Source organism: Gouania willdenowi, chromosome 13, assembly GCF_900634775.1.
Source record: "Gouania willdenowi chromosome 13, fGouWil2.1, whole genome shotgun sequence".
Classification (NCBI taxonomy): Eukaryota; Metazoa; Chordata; class Actinopteri; order Blenniiformes; family Gobiesocidae; genus Gouania; species Gouania willdenowi.
This window is the reverse complement of record NC_041056.1, coordinates 4,904,220-4,925,819: the sequence shown is the minus strand read 5'-3', so window position 1 is coordinate 4,925,819 and position 21,600 is coordinate 4,904,220. Positions and strand designations below refer to the sequence as shown.

The 21,600-nt window shown below is 34.3% G+C and overlaps 1 protein-coding gene across 1 annotated transcript; it reads right to left on the bottom strand.

Annotated features, from left to right (window-relative positions):
- Positions 1 to 1,164: 1,164 nt before the first annotated feature.
- nars2 (asparaginyl-tRNA synthetase 2, mitochondrial) lies at positions 1,165 to 14,939 on the bottom strand. The gene is made up of 14 exons (XM_028464728.1): positions 14,610 to 14,939; positions 13,182 to 13,291; positions 11,365 to 11,485; positions 11,142 to 11,282; positions 10,975 to 11,055; positions 9,338 to 9,432; positions 8,021 to 8,153; positions 7,419 to 7,517; positions 7,303 to 7,340; positions 5,469 to 5,535; positions 5,261 to 5,398; positions 5,063 to 5,160; positions 1,486 to 1,512; positions 1,165 to 1,389 (listed from the first exon to the last, which is right to left on the bottom strand). Exons 1-14 carry the CDS (start codon positions 14,769 to 14,771, stop codon positions 1,245 to 1,247), a joined length of 1,455 nt encoding a protein of 484 aa, XP_028320529.1. The 5' UTR covers positions 14,772 to 14,939; the 3' UTR covers positions 1,165 to 1,244.
- Positions 14,940 to 21,600: the final 6,661 nt, after the last annotated feature.

The window sequence follows — 21,600 nt, the reverse complement described above, 5'->3', positions numbered from 1 at the left end:
CAAATTAGGGTCACAAAGATTTTGTCTGCATGAAAAACGAAAAATCTGTGAATTTTTTAAAAATTTGTATTGGTAAAATACGTTTTGTGTGTGTGTGTGTAAAAATATTTACACCTGTAAATGAGCTTTTTTCAGCACTCAACTTAATACACAACACCAATCAGAACACTTGAAGACACAAAATGTCATTTACAAATACAATTTTTTCACACAGATTTTTTTTTTACACACAAAATATTTATGATTTTAATTTGATTCCATAAAAATGACTGAATTATTTTATTCACACGTGAAGGTAATTTTTTGAGATTTGGAAATAAATATTGGCTTCAAAATGTTTGTACTTTTTTGTTTTAATCCAACATTTTCAGCTTTTTCCAGTTATTTTTTATACATTTCAACTTTTTGAATTTTGCACAACTTTATTAATTTACCTCAAATGAATATAATTCCTGCAAGTTGTCTTCTTTTTTAAATATGTTAAGGTTTCATTTATTGAGGCAACTTTTTTTTTTTTTTTTTCAGGAAATGTACTTTGATTTCCTGACATCTTCCGACTGCCAGCTGTCAGTCTTCCTCAGAAGCATCTGCTGATTGCTTTGTTGTGTCCTTGTGAGTTTTTTTCTGGCCGTGGTCAACTTCACAGTTCTGTCAGGCTGGCCACGCCCAGGAAAAACTCAATCAAATTGATCAGCAAACACCTCTGAGGAAGACTGACAGTTTGCAGTCGAAAGTTAGGAGATCAAAGTACATTTCCTGAAAAAAGTTGTCTGAATAAATTAAACTTGAACAAAGACAAATCTAATTTTGATATAGAATGACATTCGTTGTGGTTATACACATTTATCTTTTATGTAAAACATCTTTCATCATTTTCTATTATTCTTGTTAACAGAGGATTTTTGTCAACGTGTAGGAGAGCTAGAAAACAAGCAGGACAGTAGCTCTCCAGGAGCAGGAATGACGACCCGCTCAAGAACATTAACACTCAAAAGCAACAAGTCAAACGTGCATTATATTGAAATTTAATTATTTATTTATTTTTTTTAGAGATTTCTGTTTTTTTTCTTCATTTGTTCATTAATTTTCATTTATTTTTAATTGTTTGAAATAAATACTACATAAAGTGTCCATTACATACAGTAATAAACCAACAGATTAATCACATGGTATTTTTTTTTATTATCTATCCATCTCTCAGAAAACAACAAGCATACAAACATATTTTTTTTAAAAACAGCAGTTTATAGCAGACAGGAGTGAGAATATCTTGGGAAAGGAATCACGTCCTTTATGTTGTCTACTCCCAGTACACACTGGAGGAAACGCTCGAAGCCCAACCCGAAACCACCGTGAGGGACGGAGCCAAAGCGCCTCAGATCTAGATACCTGTGGAATAGATAGGAAATAGAAAAGTGTTTGTTTTTCCTTTTATTATAGGTGGGATAAATAGAAACTGAATAAAACAGTTTAGTGTTTGTTTACCAGTCGTATGTGTCTTCTAACCCAGCACTGGAAACATAAAGAGGAGAAAATTATGAAAAGCCACAACTTAAAGATAGTAAGAATGAAGACAAAACACTGTCTATGGGACTCCATATCCCACAATGCAATGCACTAAACTTTTCCAACATGTCAATAGATGGGAGTGTTTATAGTGGAGATCAAAAAGAGCAAATAATCTTTGATTCATTAAACTACGAGACATGGACTACGTCTTTATCTGATAAAAAAAAAATAGATTATTAGATCTGTAATTCCCATTTTGTCTTCTTTTTAGAAATATGTTAAGGTTTCATTTATTCAGACTTTTTTTCAGGGAATTGACTTATGTGTCGACTACCAACTGTCAGTCTTACTCAGAGGCGTCTGCTGATCGCTTTGATGTGTCCTTTGATGAGTTGTGTCCCACAAGGACAGAGAAAAGAAAAAGACACAACAGGAATGCAACATCAGAACACTGCAGAACAAAAAAAATCTAATCATGGACTAAGACAACACAAAAACAATGGGGACAGAAGGAAACAAACACAAACGCAGACGCCTCTGAGGAAGACTGACAGTTTGCAGTCGAAACGTGACAGGAGATCAAAGTAAATTTCCTGAAGAACAGATGTCTGAATAAATGAAACATATAATCAGATTTATGTTTTGCCAAAAGGTAATAAATAGCACGTCTCGTTGATGAAATCCAGATCTGACGCTTGTCAAATCCTTCATTAAACCAGATCCTTCTGTGACGTTATTGACCTTATTTTTTAAAGACATAATTAATTACACAACAGAACAAGAAACAGGAACGTCGATCATTAACTCGTGGGACTTTCAGCAACACTGCACATCCTCATAATAGGACACTCATCAATTCCAGAAGCTTCCTCACCTGCACTTTGGACCAGCTTTAGTTTAAAAGGTGCCATCAAACTGCAATTATATTCTAATTCTAATTATATTACTATTATCATTACACACCCAGCATTCTGACTGTGCACATCCGTCTTCAAACCAAGGCCAAACATGTATTTATAATATGATATTTAATGCTACTTGTTTTTTTAATGTAAATAAAATGTTTAGGAATAAGAGTGAATAAGAGTGGATTCTGGGTGCATAAAGTTTACTAAGTGTATTTTTTCAGGGGTGTCAAACTAATTTTTGTCCAGGGCCCAAACACGGATATGTTTGCATTTCCATGTATAAATGATATAAAAGTATGTAGTATATAAGGCACAGACAATATCCAAGAAAAAGGTGACAGACAGCGACTATTTTTATTTAATTTGGAGAAAACTTGTCAAATAATTTGAGGATTGAGCATTTTGGAAAAATTTGGTTTTTTCAACAATTTCAGAGTAAAAATGACTTCCATCGTGTTATACAAGCATGAAAAAAACTGCAAACCCCTGCAAATTCTGTAGTTTCATTGAATTTTTGACAAATTCAATGAAAGTGTATTTTTTTTTTTTTGCTTGAATGCCTAATGCTCAGAAAGCTGAGGTAATACATGTAAACACATGTAGATCCACTAATCAAACAACAAAAAGTGGAATTCCGGGCCGAATTGTTGTAAAAATCTCTAACAATTAAACTTATAGATATAGTAACGTTTAAAGTGTTATAGATTTTTTTCAGATTAAGAAATAAAAGCCTTCTTTGGGAATTATTTCATTTTTTAAACTAAGAGAAGGAAAAATACAATTTAAAAGGGGTTTATATTTTTGACAAAAGTACATTTAGAACAAACTTTAAAAGAACATGTATTTCTGTTTACGGTGTTAAAGTTTGGAATGATCTTGAGGATCAATTTAAGTTAATGAGTTCATTGGTTTTTGTTCAAAAACTCTTTCAAATTCAAAATGTTTTTCACCTATTGAAACATAAATTGATTACTTCAAGAATAGCACTGTTATTGATTTGTTTTTATGTTTTTTTTTTTTTAATACATTATGCTGTTTGGGGATGGGCTCCGATAAGCAGTTACTGCTTCAGCCCATTCCATTTTTGGTTGTTGAAATTAGTGTTTATTCTTTGCATTGTATTGTATAAGTTTGAAGACAGCAAGAAAAAAATAAATAAATATCTATCTATTTAGATTTGGATATGATACAGTCATTTAAAATTACTCCAAATTTCTGCTTAACTCACTCACTGCCATTGACATATATGTACGTCAATTGTGTGTTTCAACAGCGGTTGCCATGAGACACTCTGGCGGAGGTCTCCTATGAATATCAGCCTTATACTATAATGTAGTGACCAACTGGTGCCATGTGGGTGGCAACAGTGCACCTTTGGATGAGAGATCATGGGCGGAGGTTAGAGGGAGAGGAGTTTGACGAGGCAGAAAATTGTGAAGTATCCAGCAGCGCACACTCGACCAGAGCATGTGTGGACCTAAGTCGACAATCGAGAGTGTCGCGATTGTGAGAGAAGATGATCAACATTTCAGGCCAAACGGCAAGACTCGGCATGTCGGGAGTAGGAGGAAGTTGGGGGGGAGAGACATGGAGGAAGGCCAAAATATGGTAAAGGAATCATAGAAATCTGACCCAGATAACAAAATAATAATAATTTTGCCATCAAAAGCCTGGTCTCAGCGTTGTTTTTGTTGTTTTAAAGTTGAGGTGTCACTAAAGCATAAAACATAAGCCTCTAAGTCACTGACAGGTTTTTTCAGAAAAAGCCTTTTTTCTCAGAAACTGGCGTTTCGTATGAAACTAACTATTCACCTGCTGATTACGGAAGAACAAAAGAAGCTAGAAACACATTTATTTTTCCTAATGAAAGAAGAGAGTCTATTCTTTTAGAATCTGGTTTCTAATTTTACATAATACAAAATTTTCTGTGTCTTCAAAATCAGTCAAAATGCTCTAAAATATCTGGCAGCGAGGGGGGTCGCTGTTCTGAAAATGGCTGGCAGCCAATGAGTTTTAATATCAATAATTCCCATGAAAAGTTTCTATTTTATGAATACTGCCAAAATTCCTGAGCTTAAGTTCCTGTGGACATTTGCCAGATATTTTACACCCTTTTTCAACCCTACTGGAATATCCACAACTACATTATTTGGTATGTTAGGTTTCATTTATTCAGACAACTTATTTTTTTACTGCCAACTGTCAGCATTCCTCAGAGGCATCTAGTGATTGTTTTGATGTATCCCTGAAAGCGATCAGTAGATGCTTTTCTTGTGAAAGTACTTGTAGGGATACCTAAAAGCAATCACTAGATGCCTCTGAGGAAGACTGACAGTTGGTAACATATCAGGAGATTGAATTTCCTGGGAAAAAAGTTGTCTGAATAAATGAAACCTTACATATTATTTAAAAAAAAGCTTGCTGGAATTAAATTATTGGTCATTTACACAATGATTTATGTTTTCTTCTCAGCAATTTTTACGTTCCCCCGTGGGCCAATTTGGATGTTTTAAAGGGCCAGATTTGGCTCCCGGACCTTGAGTTTAACACCTGTTATTATAGGATCAGAGTGACACTACTGGGCATGCAGGAGCCTTGAATGCAGCAGTAACGGCCCAGATTAGCCTCCCGCCCCCCATTCTTACTCCTCCAGATGAGCCGTGAGTACATCCAGCCTCTCCTCCCTCAATGAGCCCCCACACAGCTCTCCAACCCCTGGTACCAGAAGATCCACAGCAGCTGCCTGCACACCAGAGAAAAGAGACTCCGATCACTGCACTAACCTGCACAGGAGGCACTGAGCGGATGAATCATTGATTGAAAGGAAATAAATCACGTCTTACAGTATTCTGGGGAGGGTCCTGGTTGGCTCGCGCATAAAAAGGCTTGAGACGATACGGATAATCAGTGACGAAGACTGGAACGTTGCCACAATGTTTCACCAGGTGCTTCTCGTGTTCGGTTTTGAGGTCACAGCCCCACTGTAAAGAAAGACGCTCCAAGGTCAACGCGTTAAAGTGTTAAAGATACAGTACAATGAAAAACACTCACATCCACAGGGAAAGTAAAGTTTTCAGTGCTGCGCCCTAAGATCTCCACAGCTTCACTGTAGCTCATCCTGAAAGTAGAGAGTATCACATTTAGAGCTTTAAAAAACACTTCTTTACTTGAATCCAGTGTTTTTCAACTTTGGGGTCATGACCCCATGTGGGGTCGCCTGATATGTCTAGTAATTGATAATAATAAAAAAAAATATATTTCATATATACAGACCCTTTCCAAAAAATTAGAATATCATGGAAAAGTTGTTTAATTTCCATAATTTCATTCAAAAAGTTACACTTTCATAGATTATAGATTCAGGGCCCACAATTTAAAAGATTTCAATTATTTATTTGTTTATTTTTACATAATTTGGGTTTCCAGCTCATAAAACCTACAAAAACAGGAAATCACCATTTACTTTTCAGTTTTTGCAGAAAAAAAGGAGAAGGAAAACTGGACTGTTGGCCAGTGGTCCAAGGTCCTCTTTTCTGATGAAAGTAAAGTGTCTTTCATTCTGGAATCAAGGTCCAAGGGTTTGGAGGAAGCTGCTTGAGGTCCAGTGTGAAATATCCACAGTCAGTGATTATTTAGGGTGAAATGTTCTGTTCCTTTTTTAAATTAAAACACCACACACACAATCTCAAGCAACTGTGTTCTATACTTTCACTTTCTCAAATGTACATTTATTTAGTTATCTGAGTATCTGAGTTGGCACATCTTGTCACATTTTTTTGCACTAATCCGAGCTACTCTGCATTTGTAAAACAGCATAACAAACATGGTCAAAAACTAATTCTAGAGAAAACATTTTTCTGGGGTCGCCATAAATTTGTCATACAAAAATGGTTCAAAAAGGTTGGGAACCACTGCTTTAATTGTATTTGACAATTGAAAATTCCTACATAAATTGTTATCGTAGAAGTTCGTACTCCTTTGTTCGAGAACTCCTCTTAGGCAGCACTAATGACATGAATGTCATCTCATAGGGACAATGTCAAGGATGTGCAGTCAACCTTCTTTGGAGACAAAATGTCAAGGTCAAGTGTCAAAAACCAAAATGTCCCATATCTCTATGAATATTTATCGTACAAGTTTGATGCTTACATTTATGGAAAGCTCATCTCAAGTGGAGTATTTTATTTAGTGAACTGAAGCTGTACAACCTACCAGTAAAAAGATCGGTAGGGGTCATAGTTCATGATATCACAAAAAAAAACTATTTTTCCCTATAACTTAGCCACAAATTTATTTTTATTTTATTTATTCAGTTCATTTCCGACATGGTTGCAATCACAGAAATTCATTTTGACATTCAGAGCAGAATCACATCATCGTTTTTTTTTTGTTTTTTTTTTGTCCTTTTGCATGCCGGAAAGGGCGACGGAAAAAAGCATTATGCTTATCCAGATCTGTCCCCTGATTTGAACACAGATAATTTTACATCAAACTTCATTTCTTCCCTTGTCAAACATTCTCATCTTCTTCATAATTTCATCATTAACGTTTTTTTTTTTTTGTCCGTTTTTATGTGATGTGTTCTCGTCTGCAGACGATACCGTTGAACAACATTTCCTTTCAATTTGTGACCATGACCTTTGTTCAAGGTCATGTTTAAGGTCAAGGTCAGCCTTCAGTTTTTCCCGCATTATTACTTTCACTTTAATTCGTAAAAACAACAAACCCAAATACATGTTGTCATTTTTGCCAATTTTTTCAATTGTCATTTGCCAAATACATATTTGCCTTTCAAATACAAGTCTTGCCTAACTTAAGTTATTATTATTTAATCAATCGCAATTAACGCATTTAAGTCCCAACTCTAATATCTATATTTACTTACACAGGAAAGCTACTTTTCAGCATAGCATCGACACTTGCCTGAGGATACAGAAACACAACAATACATTAAGAGAAAGAGACACCAGGTTATATATGTACTCAGGTTAAATAAGTCACCCTGTGTCCTGGAGTCACATGCCTGTGAAACAAATCCACATCCTCCACACATCGGGCCAAAACTTGCTCCGTGGTTGATTTGAACATATCCTCCATGACCTACGAAACAAATCCAGTGTAAAGGGTAAAGCAACTCTGCCAAGACACAAAGACACTTTAAAGCCACAATATCACAACATTAAAAATGTTTTTTTCCTCAAAGAAAGAGAACTTTTAAACACACTTTAGATAAATATTTCCCACCTTTATTTGTCCCATGTACCCCTTGTTCTTCTTCATAAATGTCCTTAATCTAAGAACTTAGATGCATACATAAGAAAATATTATCACATCAGAATATAAAATTATTAACTATCTTAAACAGTTTCTGAGAAGAGCTGTCCCTTTTAACTTGGACGGACAAACGCACAGACGGACGGTGCTCAAACCTATATCCCCCCTCACACTTTGTGGCGGGGGATAATAACAAATATATACAGTACATATAAATGATTTCATGAAAGGAAACAGAATATACATTTGATCGATGAGACAGAAAGCAGGACACACGTTTCCATTAAAGGCTCAGTTATATATTATGTGTCAAATATTAATGATCAAACCTTGGTCAGATCGTTTAAGGATCGTAGGAAACCAAGTTCGGCCTCCACCATGTAAAACTCAGCCAGGTGGCGTCGGCTCTGGGAGTTTTCTGCTCGAAAAGTCGGTCCGAACGTGTAGACTCTGGAAAACGCCCTGCAGACACGGAGCGTTGTTAGAAAGCTGTCCTCTGTGCGTACATACGTACACCATCACTAAGGGTTGGTTGGATGCTCCATGATCACCTATTTATTTAACTATTTATTAATTAATTCACACAGCAGGTCAAAGGTCAAAATCAATCCAACAAACAAAGCATTTAAACAAATCGAGCACTTAGAGCTTAGCTCGATTAGGGCTGCAGAGAAGCGGAACATTTATAGTGAAGTTTCACAGCAACTTAAGCTCCAGAATTTGGAGAATATTCAAGAATTGAAGAAAAGAAACTTTTCATGGGAAATATTTATTGGAATTTACTGGAAATTGGGAGTAATTTCTAAATAACTAATGCTGATATTGTAAATCAGGGGATACAGACGATAGCTAAACTTTCAATTTTCCTTGACTTTGTGACTAATTTATATTCAACTTGAGGAAAAATTGTGGAACAATTCTAATAAAATTGCAGGATTTTGGGAAAGATAAAGATTTCTTTCAACAATTTGCGATTAAAAAATGACAACCTTCATGTGATAAGCGTGGGAAAACTGTTTCATTGAATTTATGTATTTGGAAAGGATGATGGATCTACAACTGAATTACTTGGTGTTTTTACATAATTATTAATGTTTTCTGTAATTTCAACTTTATGCTGTGGGCCAAATTTGATGCTCTAAAGGGCCGGATTTAGCCCCGGGGCCTTGCATTTTACAAACATGTTGTAAATGATGCTATAATAAATTTTACCAACTATATTCATCATATCAAAGCCAAACTTCTATTTTTTCTTTACATTTCCCTTTTATTCCCGGTATTTCCAATGGAAAGATTCCAATTTTGAAAATCCCTAAAAATTGAAAATTGAATGGATGCAAATATGTATGTTTGGATATGATACAATTATTTAAAATTACTCCCAAGCTTGGGCTAATTCAAATAAATAACTCCCATGACATTATGTATTTTTAAATATTCCCAAAATTGCTGATCTTAAATTTCCGGTGGAAATTACTGGAAATTTTCCACCCCTTTGCAACCCTATCTAAGATGGTTTCATTTTCAACCCATTGTGGAGTACAGATCTGAAATCCTGAAACATGTGTTACTGGTTAAATATTTATAGACCGTAAACAAGTGAGGAAATGCGTCACGACCTGATAAAATCATTAATTAATCCTCACCCTGACATGACTTCTAAATGAAGCTGCCCGGACACGGTCAGGAATGCTGGCACTGAGAAAAAAAACTCCCGATGTGCGTCCCCAACACTTGATGGCTGAGAGAAAAATCACATGATCTGCTGTTAGAATCAAAGCTTTGATTAGATAGATTTTAAAGGCACCCACTGTTTTTACACTTATTACAATGAAGCAGAGAAGAAGAGCTCTCCTAAAGGACCTTTACTCTCCCTTAAACAGTGCGCTGACACGCTCTGGTGGCTGAAGTTAGTGAGTAAATCATGGACTGTTGAAGGACTTGGGTAAGAGTCCTTTAACAGTCCGTGATTTACTCGCCAACGCCATCAGAGCATGTCAGCTCACTGTTTAAGGGAGCATCTCTGGGTTGGAGGAGGAGGAGGAGGAGGCTTTTTCTTCTTCTACTTATTATTAGAGGTTGTAAATGAACAGATTAGCGCACTAGCGCCCCCTCACACAGAGGCCAAAAATGGAATTGTTAGGTTTCATTTTTAGTATACGTGTCTGTGCTGTTCTCATTCATTTACGAAGCCTTGCAGCCCACGTACGCGATCGACACAAAATGCCGTATTGTGCACCCCTGATTTAGAACAACCAAACGCAGCACCAGTTGTCATTTTGACCTAAAAAGCTTCTTAAATGATCTAAAACAGTTTTTTTTTTTTTTTTTGGCTCAAGTACCCCCTTTTTTTTATTTCTGAATCCACGTACCCCCTTTTGTCTGACTACAACATTTTGCTTCAAAAAAACTATTTAAAAACAACTATAGAGCATAATAATGGAATTAATTAGTGATAACACACATTTTTAAGAATCTAATTTTGTAAATAAGTGGAAAAAAAACAATGTTTAGTCCAGTGGTTCCAACCTTTTTTGGATTGTGACCCCATTTTGATGTAAAGAATTTTTGGCGACCACAAAGACATTTTCTTTCTAGAATTACTTTTTGATCATGTTTGAGCTCAGAACATTTTTTAAACTGCTTTTTAGTTTAACAAGATTTATATTTCACAAAGTGAAAATATAGAAAAACTGTTTTTTGAGATTCTGTGTAGTTCTCATAAAAAAAAGACTTTCAAAATTTCAAAAAATTGTTTTAAGTTTTCAGAAATTTCAGGTGAGCCCATTTAAACTCTAGGCAACCCCACATGGGGTCCTGGTCCCAAGGTTGAAATACCCTGATTTTTGTGGCTTCTGAATGGATTGATTTCTATAGTTTTATCATTTTACACTTTATTTGTTAATTTTCCACCCTCTCTCTCAAGAAGAGCCATCGCGTACCCCATTTGAGGAAAAACTGATCTAAAAATTATGCTGAAATGTCTCACTCCAATATGAAACAATGGGATGTTTACAGGCAGTGGAGCCGTATGACATCAATCACGTGATTTTAAGATGGCGGAACATAAGCTTTAAAACTGTAAAGTAGTCCCATTTTTAAAAGGAAATAAAACGAATATGGTGCATAATAATGTGCTTTGTTAGGTATAGATCTTCTAATAACAACATTTCAAAGGTTTTAGGCCACATTTGTGAAAACAGTGAAGGATCCCTTTAAATGTAACACTGAAATCCTTTCCATGTGCTGGGCATCGTTTCAAAGCTAATCTGTGGACACAAACCTCCACCTGAAACAGCTCCCCTGCTCCCTCGCAGTCGTTTGACGTGATCACTGGAGTGTGGATCTGTACAAAACCATTGTCCTGAAAAAAAAAAAAAAAAAAAGCTTTAAAGAAGAGGAAAAAATGGATGAAACACATAAAATTTCCAGCTCTGATAATAATCTCACTTTGAAGAATGAGTGGAAAGCAGCAGTGGCCTCACTTCGTATCCTCAGCAGGGAGCTGAAGGCATTGGTTCGACACCTGAGGTGTGGAAACTGGCGAAGATACTCAAGGTTGTGCCTCTCTTTAATCTTAAAGGGGAAATCCTGAAAAAAAGAGGTTGTAAAGCATCAGTGGTACATAGATATACGTCATTAAGTAATGTAAGTGGTGGGTGTAAACGCTCACCACAGGGTCACATTCTCCAATCACGTGAATGCGCTGAGCCTCCAGTTCCACTGCTTGTTTCTGGTGAGGACTTTTCTTTAGGATTCCAGTAACTTCCACTGCACTTCCAAATGTGAGTAACCTATTGACCAATTTGACAATTAAAAGTTAATTCATGCTTCAAACTTTACTAAATTAATGGAAACAGGCAGGGTAGGGGTCAATTAAATTTACGTCATCAATTGAAACATTAAGATTACAGTAGAGATGTAACGATTAATTGCAAGGCAGTTAAAAATCGATTCATAGGTATCACGGTTCACATCGATGCTCTGAAAATTGAACCGCAGTACTTTTTTTAAACAGCAGAGGGCACTATATATTTATCCTTTCTTTTGTCCAGCAGTGTAGGTGTCGGGCGGAATCTGCTACTACTTTCTTTCTGGCCGCCTTCTACTCATAAACATGTTTATAAATGATTCCTTACACCTTTAGCACCAAAAGAATATCTGTAATATTATGTGAAGTCATTTTTTTCTATTAGCTCTGTCTGCTAGCGCATAGCATCTCTTCTTCACTGCAAGAATAACTGCATGCCAACCGACAACTGGGTTACCAGCGCCCTCTGCTGGTCCAAACAAATATCTGATGTAAATACATTGCAATGACTGTTTTTTTTTTGTTTTTTTTAAAGTCCAATTGTTAAGGCACAAAATACATTTTCAGTTGGACTTTTAAAAAGAAAAAGAACTATTATGCAGTTTTGCATTGTTTACTACAGAACCAGAATTTAAATTAATAGGCTTCTTCATTTGTATTATTCCTTCATTTATTTCATTCAAGATTTATTTTGAGTTAATTGTTTTGAATAGTTTATCAAGGGATTCTTTTGACAATGAAAGATAAGGAAAATAGTACAGTATTTTCTAGTTTTTCCCCCAAAAAATAAAGGAATATTTTTCAGTCAACATTTGTCTACAGTCCCATTTTGTAAAATAAATCGTGAGAGAATCGTATCGTGAACCCAGTATCGTGAATCAAATCGTATCGGGAGTTGAGTGAATCGTTACATCCCTAGATTACAGTGACCGACATTTTTGGTTTTTTTTTACCCTGAAAGTAAATTACAATTACGTTCTCAATTACTAAAGTTCAATTAAAATGAATCACAATTACTGAGCCTGAAATAAAAAACCTAGTTAACTCATTCACTGCCAGTCATTTTCAGAGCAGCCAACCCCACATTGCCAGGCATTTTAGATGATTTTCACTGATTTTAAAGATCCACAGAATATTTACTACTAGGACAATCTGACATCTGAACCATATTCTAAAAGATTAGACTCTGTAGTTTCATCAGAATAAATAATTTTGTTTCTAGGTTGTTTCTTTCTTCCGTAATCAGCAGATGAATAGAGGCTATTATCACCGTCATTATTCACACATGCAACTTCCTCCTCCTCCCGGACATGGCGAGTCTCACTGATTGCCCCGTTTTTTGATCATTATTCCTCAACATTACGACACTCTCAATAGTCCACTTAGTTCTACACATGCTCTGGTCGAGTGTGAGCTGCTGTGAGCTGCTGGGAACTCTTGTAGCGCCATTTTCTGTTTTATTTATTGGTAAAATTATCCTCAAGAGAGCTGAAAAGTAAACTTGATAATGAACATTTTAATAACTTAACCACGTATGTGTGTATGCTATAGAACTGTAACATGGTAACAGAAGATTTTTCCAGTTACAATAATAATAATGATTACATAACTGTAATTAATGATCAATTAAGCAATTACAATTATAATCGACCCCGATCCTGGAAACAGGTAAAACATACTGATCGTTCAGTTCGGCACCGGCGACCACCTGCAACGACTGCAAGGAGCTTCCGTCGTTCACGTGAAGAAAAATATGGGCCTTCTGAGTGCGGACTGATCGAACCCATCCCTGCACGAGAAAAAGATCATTGATTACAAGATTTTACAGCATGAGGCAGGTTTATCATTCGGGTCCTGGCAGGACTCTCTTCCTACAGGACCACATTACCATAATTAGCAGTTGACCCTGATTTGTTTTCCTTTTTTTTTTTTTTTAAATTAATAATTTTTTCATTTGACAATTAACATTTCTAAATCTTCTGAAACTGAAAACATGTCCCAAGCATAAAAAATATAACATTTATAAGTAGGGGTGTCCCGATCCAATATCGGTCCGATATTAGCATGCAAACAAATATCGGATTCAAATTTCCAGATTTTCCGATGTTTTTTTTTTTTTTTCAATTAATGTTTTATTTATTCTATTCAATTGTAGAATACTGTAGATATTATGTAACCAATTGGTTAATAATAAATGGGTCAGTTTTTCTCATACCTACTGTTGCTGACTATTGTTCTCTGAGTAACATCACTTTATCAAGGCTTTTTTTTATCATTCCACACATAATTTTTTTAAATGAAAAAAAAAAAAAGAGTAAAAAATTGATCTGATTCATGTTGATATCAGATCAATATCGGTATCTGCCAATATGCAATGCTGCAATATTGGTATCATATCGGAAATGAAAAAGCTGTATCGGAACTTCCCTATTTACAAGTTAAAATACAAACAAACTTAAACGGTGGGATTTTTTTTTGCCTGAGTAGAGCATTATAAAATCCATTTTATTTATTTTTTTAACATTTTTTTTAATACATTTCATTTAATTTTTTCAAAACATTTTAGTTTTCAACTTACAAAACGTGAGGAAACAAAATTAATAATAAAATAAAACCACAATTAAACCAAAAATGTATGTCAAAATAAAAATGTAATTTAAAAAAACGTGTAAACGACAATTAGGAGATAAATACAAGTTGTACTGACGGATTATTCTAGTCGTTTTTAACTATTTATTTGTCATATGAAGATGTATGACAGCAGCATTAATGTCACCATATTTCCCCTCAGGGATTAATGGTTTACTGTATCTGAGCAGGTTTATTGATTAAGTTTTGATCAGCTTAATCAATAAACCTGCTCAGATCCTTAAACCGTAATGATTAAATAAAAAATTAATAGACACATGGATGCATCAGGTTTCTTCATTTCTTCACTAGTGGCCAGAATATTTGACACCATTAGAAGCTATAATTAAGTCATCAAGAAATATCTATATCAAATTTAATTTAGGACTTGGTTTGACTTTATTTCATCATCATTATTGTGGCAAATAATTGTGAAATAAATTGATGCATATAGTAAGAGTAAAAATATAAGCATTTACCTGAATTTTAACACTTTTCCCCAGATCAGCGGTTGAAAAAGCTTGACTTATTCTCAGTTTTAAGGGAGCTTTGTCACAATAATGACGAACACGGAGCAAAAAGCTGCGTGAATACAAGCTGGTCGATGCAACAGACAGCGATTTAGCCGCTGAATGAAACATATTAGAGACGCTGTACCTTTGGTAGTAAAACAATAACGGGAGAACTACACGCTAAATTCCTTTCGGGGACGAAAAACATCGTATATCACAGATAAATATCCATTTATTTAGGATTTGACCTGACATTCAGCTATCACGTTGTCAATTGTCAAGCTGCAACACTTCCTGTTAGAGTCGATCCCTATTGGTCGGCTTAGGTCAGGTGGTATTTGACCGACCAACCAGATTGAGGTGAAGCCGCGGTGTCATTTTTTAGTGTTGCTGGGATTTGTAGTTTTTTCAAAAAACAATCGAAGTCAGAATTATGACTCAAAATCTTATAATAATGACTTAATAATTTTTTTGCTATTTCATTTTCTTTCTCTTTCTTTTTTTTAAATGGCAGGAATGGGCTTCCAGTAAAAAAAACTTAATTTCAGTCAATCAGAATCAGAATTCCTTTATTAATCCCAGGGGGAAATTGCTTATGTTACAGCACAGAAAGAAAAAAAAATCACAAATAAAAGAATAAAAACGTTAACAAAGTCGAAGGAAATAATAAATGTTAAATAGGTGTATGATTAAGTAAAAGACTGTTCAAAAAATAGGGATCAGATACACACACATTACAGTAGTAGAAAATAAAGTATGGTTTGTATTGTAGTTTCTTTGAAAAAATACATTTTTAATTTGATTTGTTGATTTATTTTGATGTAAATGACGACTTAAAAAACTGTTTAGAATAAAATAAAATAACATCAAGAAATAACAAAACTGTATTTTGCATTTTAAAATTCTTACACATCTCAGTTTACATGAATGAAAAGGGAGTAGGAAGAAATATAAACTTATCTAATCCTACCGCTTTGATTTTTTCCAGATCTCCTAACTTAAACCTTCACAAAGTCTCAATTTATTAACATTTTGAAAACTATAATATGAAAAAACAATCAATGCAGTATTACTCACACACAGAAGCCATGCAATAATTGTTTTTTTTTTACATTATACCATACCTCCTTTTTAAATAATGTGCCACATCCCATAACTTTTTTTTTCTCACTTTTTTCTCGAATAACGAGCGAACCTTCTGCCAATCAGTTATCAACACACCTCCAAAGATTAACCTCTTTATGATTCTTTTTAAACATAATTATGCTCGGAATTATTTTAATTCAGTAAGAATTAGATGGGGGTATTAATTAAAAATTAAATAAAATAAATTATGAATAAGTGTGGGATATGGGGCGTCGATTGTAAAGTGCAACATTTAGCAACAAACCATGTTTAAAAAATGTATGTGAAGTTTTTATGTTACTTTTGACCAGATTTAGAGCAATATTTGTAAAATTTGTGATGTTTTTTCTCTTAAAAATGTCAGTGTTAAATCTAAATGTTAAAGTTACATTTCAATTAAAATGTGAAATCTGAATGCTAAATGTTGAATCTAAATGTTACATTTGAATATAAATGTAAAATCTAAATGCTTAATGTTAAATCTAAATGTTGCATTTGAATATAAATGTTGAATCTAAATGCTAAAAATGAAATCTAAATGTTAAATTTAAATGTTTGAATTTAAATATAAATGTTAAAAATGAAATCTAAATGTTAAATTTAAATGTTTGAATTTAAACCTAAATGTTAAATCTAAATTCTAAATATGAAATATTAATGTTAAATTTAAAAGTTTAAATGTAAATCTTAAATGTTAAATCTAAATGTTTCATTTGAATATAAATAACAAATCTAAATGCTAAATATTAAATATAAATCTAAATGGTAAATCTAAATGTCTCGGGTGAAACTAAATATCTATCTAATATGCAAATTTACCGTAAGTACCAAAATAAAAGCTCATTGACACAAACTGTTTCTAAATGTTGTAAAAAAATTGCGGTTTATTTTAGCAGTTAGTTTTTTTTTTTTTTGTTTGTTTTTTTTTTTTAATGTATCATTATTTATTCTGTCATTCCAGTTCACATTAAATGCATAAAACTCTATAAAACGTTTTTTTTTTCCCTTCCTGGTAAAAGTTAACATATGTGACGCACTTCTTTTGTGTAATGAAGCAAAAAACATGAGCAATCAGCCATCAAGGCCACATGCAGATGCTCTTTAATCTTTCATGATGTATCTGCTGTCAGTGTGGCATTCATTTGTGCACAAACCTCATTAATTTAATCCCCACAGCGACATTTGGGTCTTTTCCCACCATTTGCTTGTGGAGTAAATCAGATCATGCCAGTATCATCAGATAATGGCCTGGACCATTATTCACCTGGACCTGCAGCTCTGGGGCCCCTGGTCTGGCTCTGCTGGTAGGAAACCAAGCCAATGGTGTGGCCCCACCTCCGGCTGCTGGTGACAGATCATCTCTACGTCCAACGTGATGCATCAGAGACGTTAGCAGGGTCATTGCTATTAATTATCCTCTCCACGGGTGCAGCAATTATGCACATGGTCTCATCCTAATGGGAAGCAGAACAATTGTGTTTTGTGATTAATTGACGAAGTGTTGGTATAATGGGATATTTGCTGAGGTCAGAGGTTTGGAGATCTGCTTCAGGAAATTAGGCTGCATTCAAAATCTAATTTAGAGCCATTAAATTACTTCGGGTAAGTTTTTAATCTTTTTTTATTCTTAAATTGACTTAAATATTGAATTGAACTAAGTTATTATTAATAAAAATATCATTCGAATCAGAATCTTTTTTATTTTATTTGTGCATAAGCTTCAATACACATAAAAGCGACATAAATAGAAGAAAAATAGCATAAAGAAAAATGGCATAATATGTTGTTTAAGAAAGTGTATACACAAATGAAAGTATAAACACAAATAAGAAAGTATAAATCTAATAAGAATCAACACAAAAAACAAAATATAAATTCAAATAAGAAATATTAACAAATATGAAAGTAAAAACACAAATTATAAGCACAAATATGAAACTATAAATAAAAATTTTAAAATATAAAAAAATTATGAAAGTATAAAAAAAAGAAATAAACGCAATTAATAAAAAAATGAACATAAATAAGTAAAAACACAAATGAGAAAGTATAAACACCAACAAGAAAGTAAAAACACTAATTATAAACAAATGAGAAAGTATAAACACAAATATGAAATTATGAATACAAATGTTAAAATATAAACAAAATTATGAAAGTACAAACAGAAAAAGTATAAACACAAATAAGTATAAAAACAAATAAAAAAGAATGAACTCAAATATGAAAGCGTAAACACAAATAAGCATAAACACAAATAAGAAATAAACACATGAGAAAATATAAACACAAATAAGTATAAACCTAATAAAAATGAATCAACACAAATGAAAAAGTATAAACACGAATAAAAAAGTATAAAAACAAATAAAAAAAAATATATACACAAATTTTAAAGTGTAAACACAAATAAGAAAATAAACATAATATTCACATACATGCATTCAACTGTGAAACTTGTTTTTTTTTTTTAAATATGAAATCTAAATGTGATGATTTTTGTTTTAACGTATTTGGAATTTCTAACATGCAATACCCGTGTCCACCACAGGGTAGTGCTGCAGCTCTTTGGGAGTTTCCACTTCCTCAGAAAATAAACCACCCACTGCAGATTTATTCATGAAGCCCCTGGTTTCTTTCAATATATTATTCATTTGCTGCTCCAAGGTCCGCTGAAATGGAAACATGCTGGCATTGTTATGCTCTTTCTGCACTTCTATCAAACATAATGAAAAAGGCAGTCACCACATTGTCCACTCGCTTTCATCCAGGTTGCATTTTCTGAGCGTCACTAGGCCCAGAGAAGCTGAGGTGTGTCATTTTTCTCCTCTATGCAGGATCCGGTGATGTGGTGACGCTTCATGTGATGTGTGGGAGACGCTCTGTGCATAGGTTCCTTCTCATCTTCCCACTCAATGCAACAAGCAAAGAACGCATGATGTATAAAATGTAAATATCCTGAATTAAACAGGCATCCATTGGAAACAAAAAAAACCCCCTGAAGTTAAATTACTTTGCATCCTGAGAAGAAAAAATGATTCAGAAATGCTTTGAGAAACACTAAGGCTGAATCTGAATAGTTCCTCCTATCTCCTTTCCTATCCACTGTTCCTTTACCCGAAAGTGTTTAAGTGGTGGCCATGATAAGGAGCGATCGAGTGAACTTTAATCTGAGGAAACAAGCTCAATGCTTCCTTTATAGCCTCCTTTAGTTTAGGAAACACTGATGCATCCTTTACCAAAGGAGATCAGATAATGCTGAGCCATAATTTCTTGGGGCAACAACATTTAAAGGGACACGCACACCCGAGCGCTCACGGAAACTCACGAAGACAAACAAGGAATGGAGATCATGTCAGTTACCAATGCAATAATATGCCTTTAACAACTTTAAATGATCTGAAACCCATACATTAAGATGTAAGCCACATTATGAGATTATAACCGACATAAAAAGGGATCAGAGACATTTTTAGCCACATTATGTTTTATTCATATTTCTGAGTGGAAGGTGAGTGTGAGCATCAATTCTCAATGTGACATTCGTTTAATTTCACTTTTGTTCTTCGTAACCTATTTTCCTTTGATTTACATTCAAACCTTGTGATTTTTTAGATCATATCAGCAGAAAGTGTTATAAATGCTCGTTTAGGAGTCCATTTTGGGAAATGTGTAATTTTTCACCGTCGCAGCCGTTGGATTATTACATCATCTAGTGGAAGTGCGTCTGATTGTAAAAACAAAAGTGATCGTCTTTTCCTAACTCCTCCTTTAACACCTTTTCTGAACCCTGTGATGTCACCCACGGTGTCATGGAAAAGTGGTTAGGAAAAGAGATAGGAGGGACTATTCGAAGGCAGCCTAAATATTTAGGTGTTTACGTAGCTTTTAAACTTCCCAGCATGCATCTGTGAGTTATTCAGGACTACTGCCGCGCTTCAGGAAAGTCGGAAGTCTGAATTCCCCGATTTGAAAACTCTGCTCTCCGTTCCAGGAGCAGCACGTTGAGATATCTAAAAAAAAAATAAATAAATAACATGGCTGACAGAGATAGTATTTACAATAAAGGCAATAATGTTTGTTGAATAAAATAATAAGTATTTAAAATATCACTTTTTCTATTGGTGCAAACAAACATATTGTAGCACATTTCAACAACAAGGCGTTCATAGTGATTCACGGAAGGCATTAAAACATGGCTCATTGCACAAAAATGAACAAATACAAAAATGGTTATGAAAATAAAATTAAAAAAAGCATTTTAAATGCATTTCAAAATCACAAAAAAAAGCTTATCATCAATATTTTACCACTGATCCGACATCAGGCGGCGTTTCAGCTCTATTTTTCAAATAGGAGGTCAGAAAATCCTTAGTTATGAGTTGCAGTTATGATTAAAACCATTTTTATTGCGAAATAAAACATGAGGAATTATTATACAATATTCACTATGTTTACAATTTACTTAAATTAGTTGTTTTTGTGATTCTTTTATTATTATTACCATCGTAAAGAGGGTAATGTTTTCTCAGGGCTTTTATTTGTTTGTTTGACTTTTAATATAGATTATGTGAAAAATACACAACCAATTTTGATACAATTTTAACCAAAAATACACTTTGCACATTACATTTATGAGGGGATCCAGGCCAATACACTGATTCTGGATTAGTTTCCATAATGGAAATAAAAATCCCCATTTCTCAACATTAGTTAAACTTCCAAAATGCATATTTAGGTTCATAATTGACCAAATCTTTTTTGTCAGGTGATTGAATACCTTCCCAAGTTTAAAACTGGATTCTGCATTTCATCAAAATCTTTCCCAAAATAAGGATGCCCATATATTTAGACCTACCTGGACACTGTATGGTTTTTAATATGGATAGAAAAGTCTTCCCAGCCTTTAAAGCACATGCATCAAACTCAAGGCCCGGGGCCCAAATCTGGCCCTTACAATCATCCAATTCGGCCCACAGAAGAAAGTAAAAAAAGACAGAAATAATATGAATTATTGTGGAAATGACCAAATAATTCAGTTGTAGATATCTCAGCCATTCCAAATACACCTGTTCAATGAAACGCCACAATATGTGAAGGATTGCAATTTTCCCACGCTTTTAACTCATGGCTGCAGTCATTTTAAAAGGACCCAATTTTCCTGAAATTATTTCTCATAATTTCCCGAATTTAAATAAAAATTAGTCACAAAATGAATGAAGTTTAAAAGATAATTTTCCGGCAGGGACTTGTGGAAATTATTGTTGAAATTGCTTGTTTTTGACACCTGTGCTTTAAAGTGTGAATGATCATGGTACCATGGCAAAATAAAATAAAGTGTAATCCATTGAGGCTGCACCAATCAGGTTTGGGTGCTTGCATGATTTCTTATTGCTAGATACCCCAGCACATCTTTAAATGTTCAGAGGAGTGCACACACCTCGATGGCTTAGCCTGCACCACAAAAGGTGTTCACACTGTATTATTTTACGTATGAAGTCAAAACATGTGGCTACTACACGTCATCCAGTGTTCCAAGCACCTTGAATTAAAAGCCTCAGCGAGCACAGTGTGTGGACAAGTTTTTTTTTTTTTTTTCTTTTTAAGCTTAGCAACTTCTTTAAAATCAATGCGTGATAAGTCAGCATAATAAAGGATTTCACTAAAAAAGCTTGGATCTCAGGGGGATCAATGAACGTACAGGGTGGAATAAATGTGTCCTCTGCTCCCTGCATATCGACAGCATCCATGCCTTCATTAGTCCTACTCCTATCCCCCCCACCCTCCCCCACCCCAAATATTCCTGCATTCTTAAATGAAAGGGAGCATTGAT

What these genes read in the sequence shown, in the direction of transcription:
- nars2 (XM_028464728.1), bottom strand. Translation starts at nt 14,771, where the DNA reads ATGTTTCATTCAGCGGCTAAATCGCTGTCTGTTGCATCGACCAGCTTG. An exon ending in GGTGCCGAACTGAACGATCA is followed by an intron (nt 11,486 to 13,181) that starts GTATGTTTTACC and finishes ATTGGTCAATAG; the next exon opens with GTTACTCACATTTGGAAGTG. An exon ending in ATGTGACTCCAGGACACAGG is followed by an intron (nt 7,341 to 7,418) that starts GTGACTTATTTA and finishes CTGTATCCTCAG; the next exon opens with GCAAGTGTCGATGCTATGCT.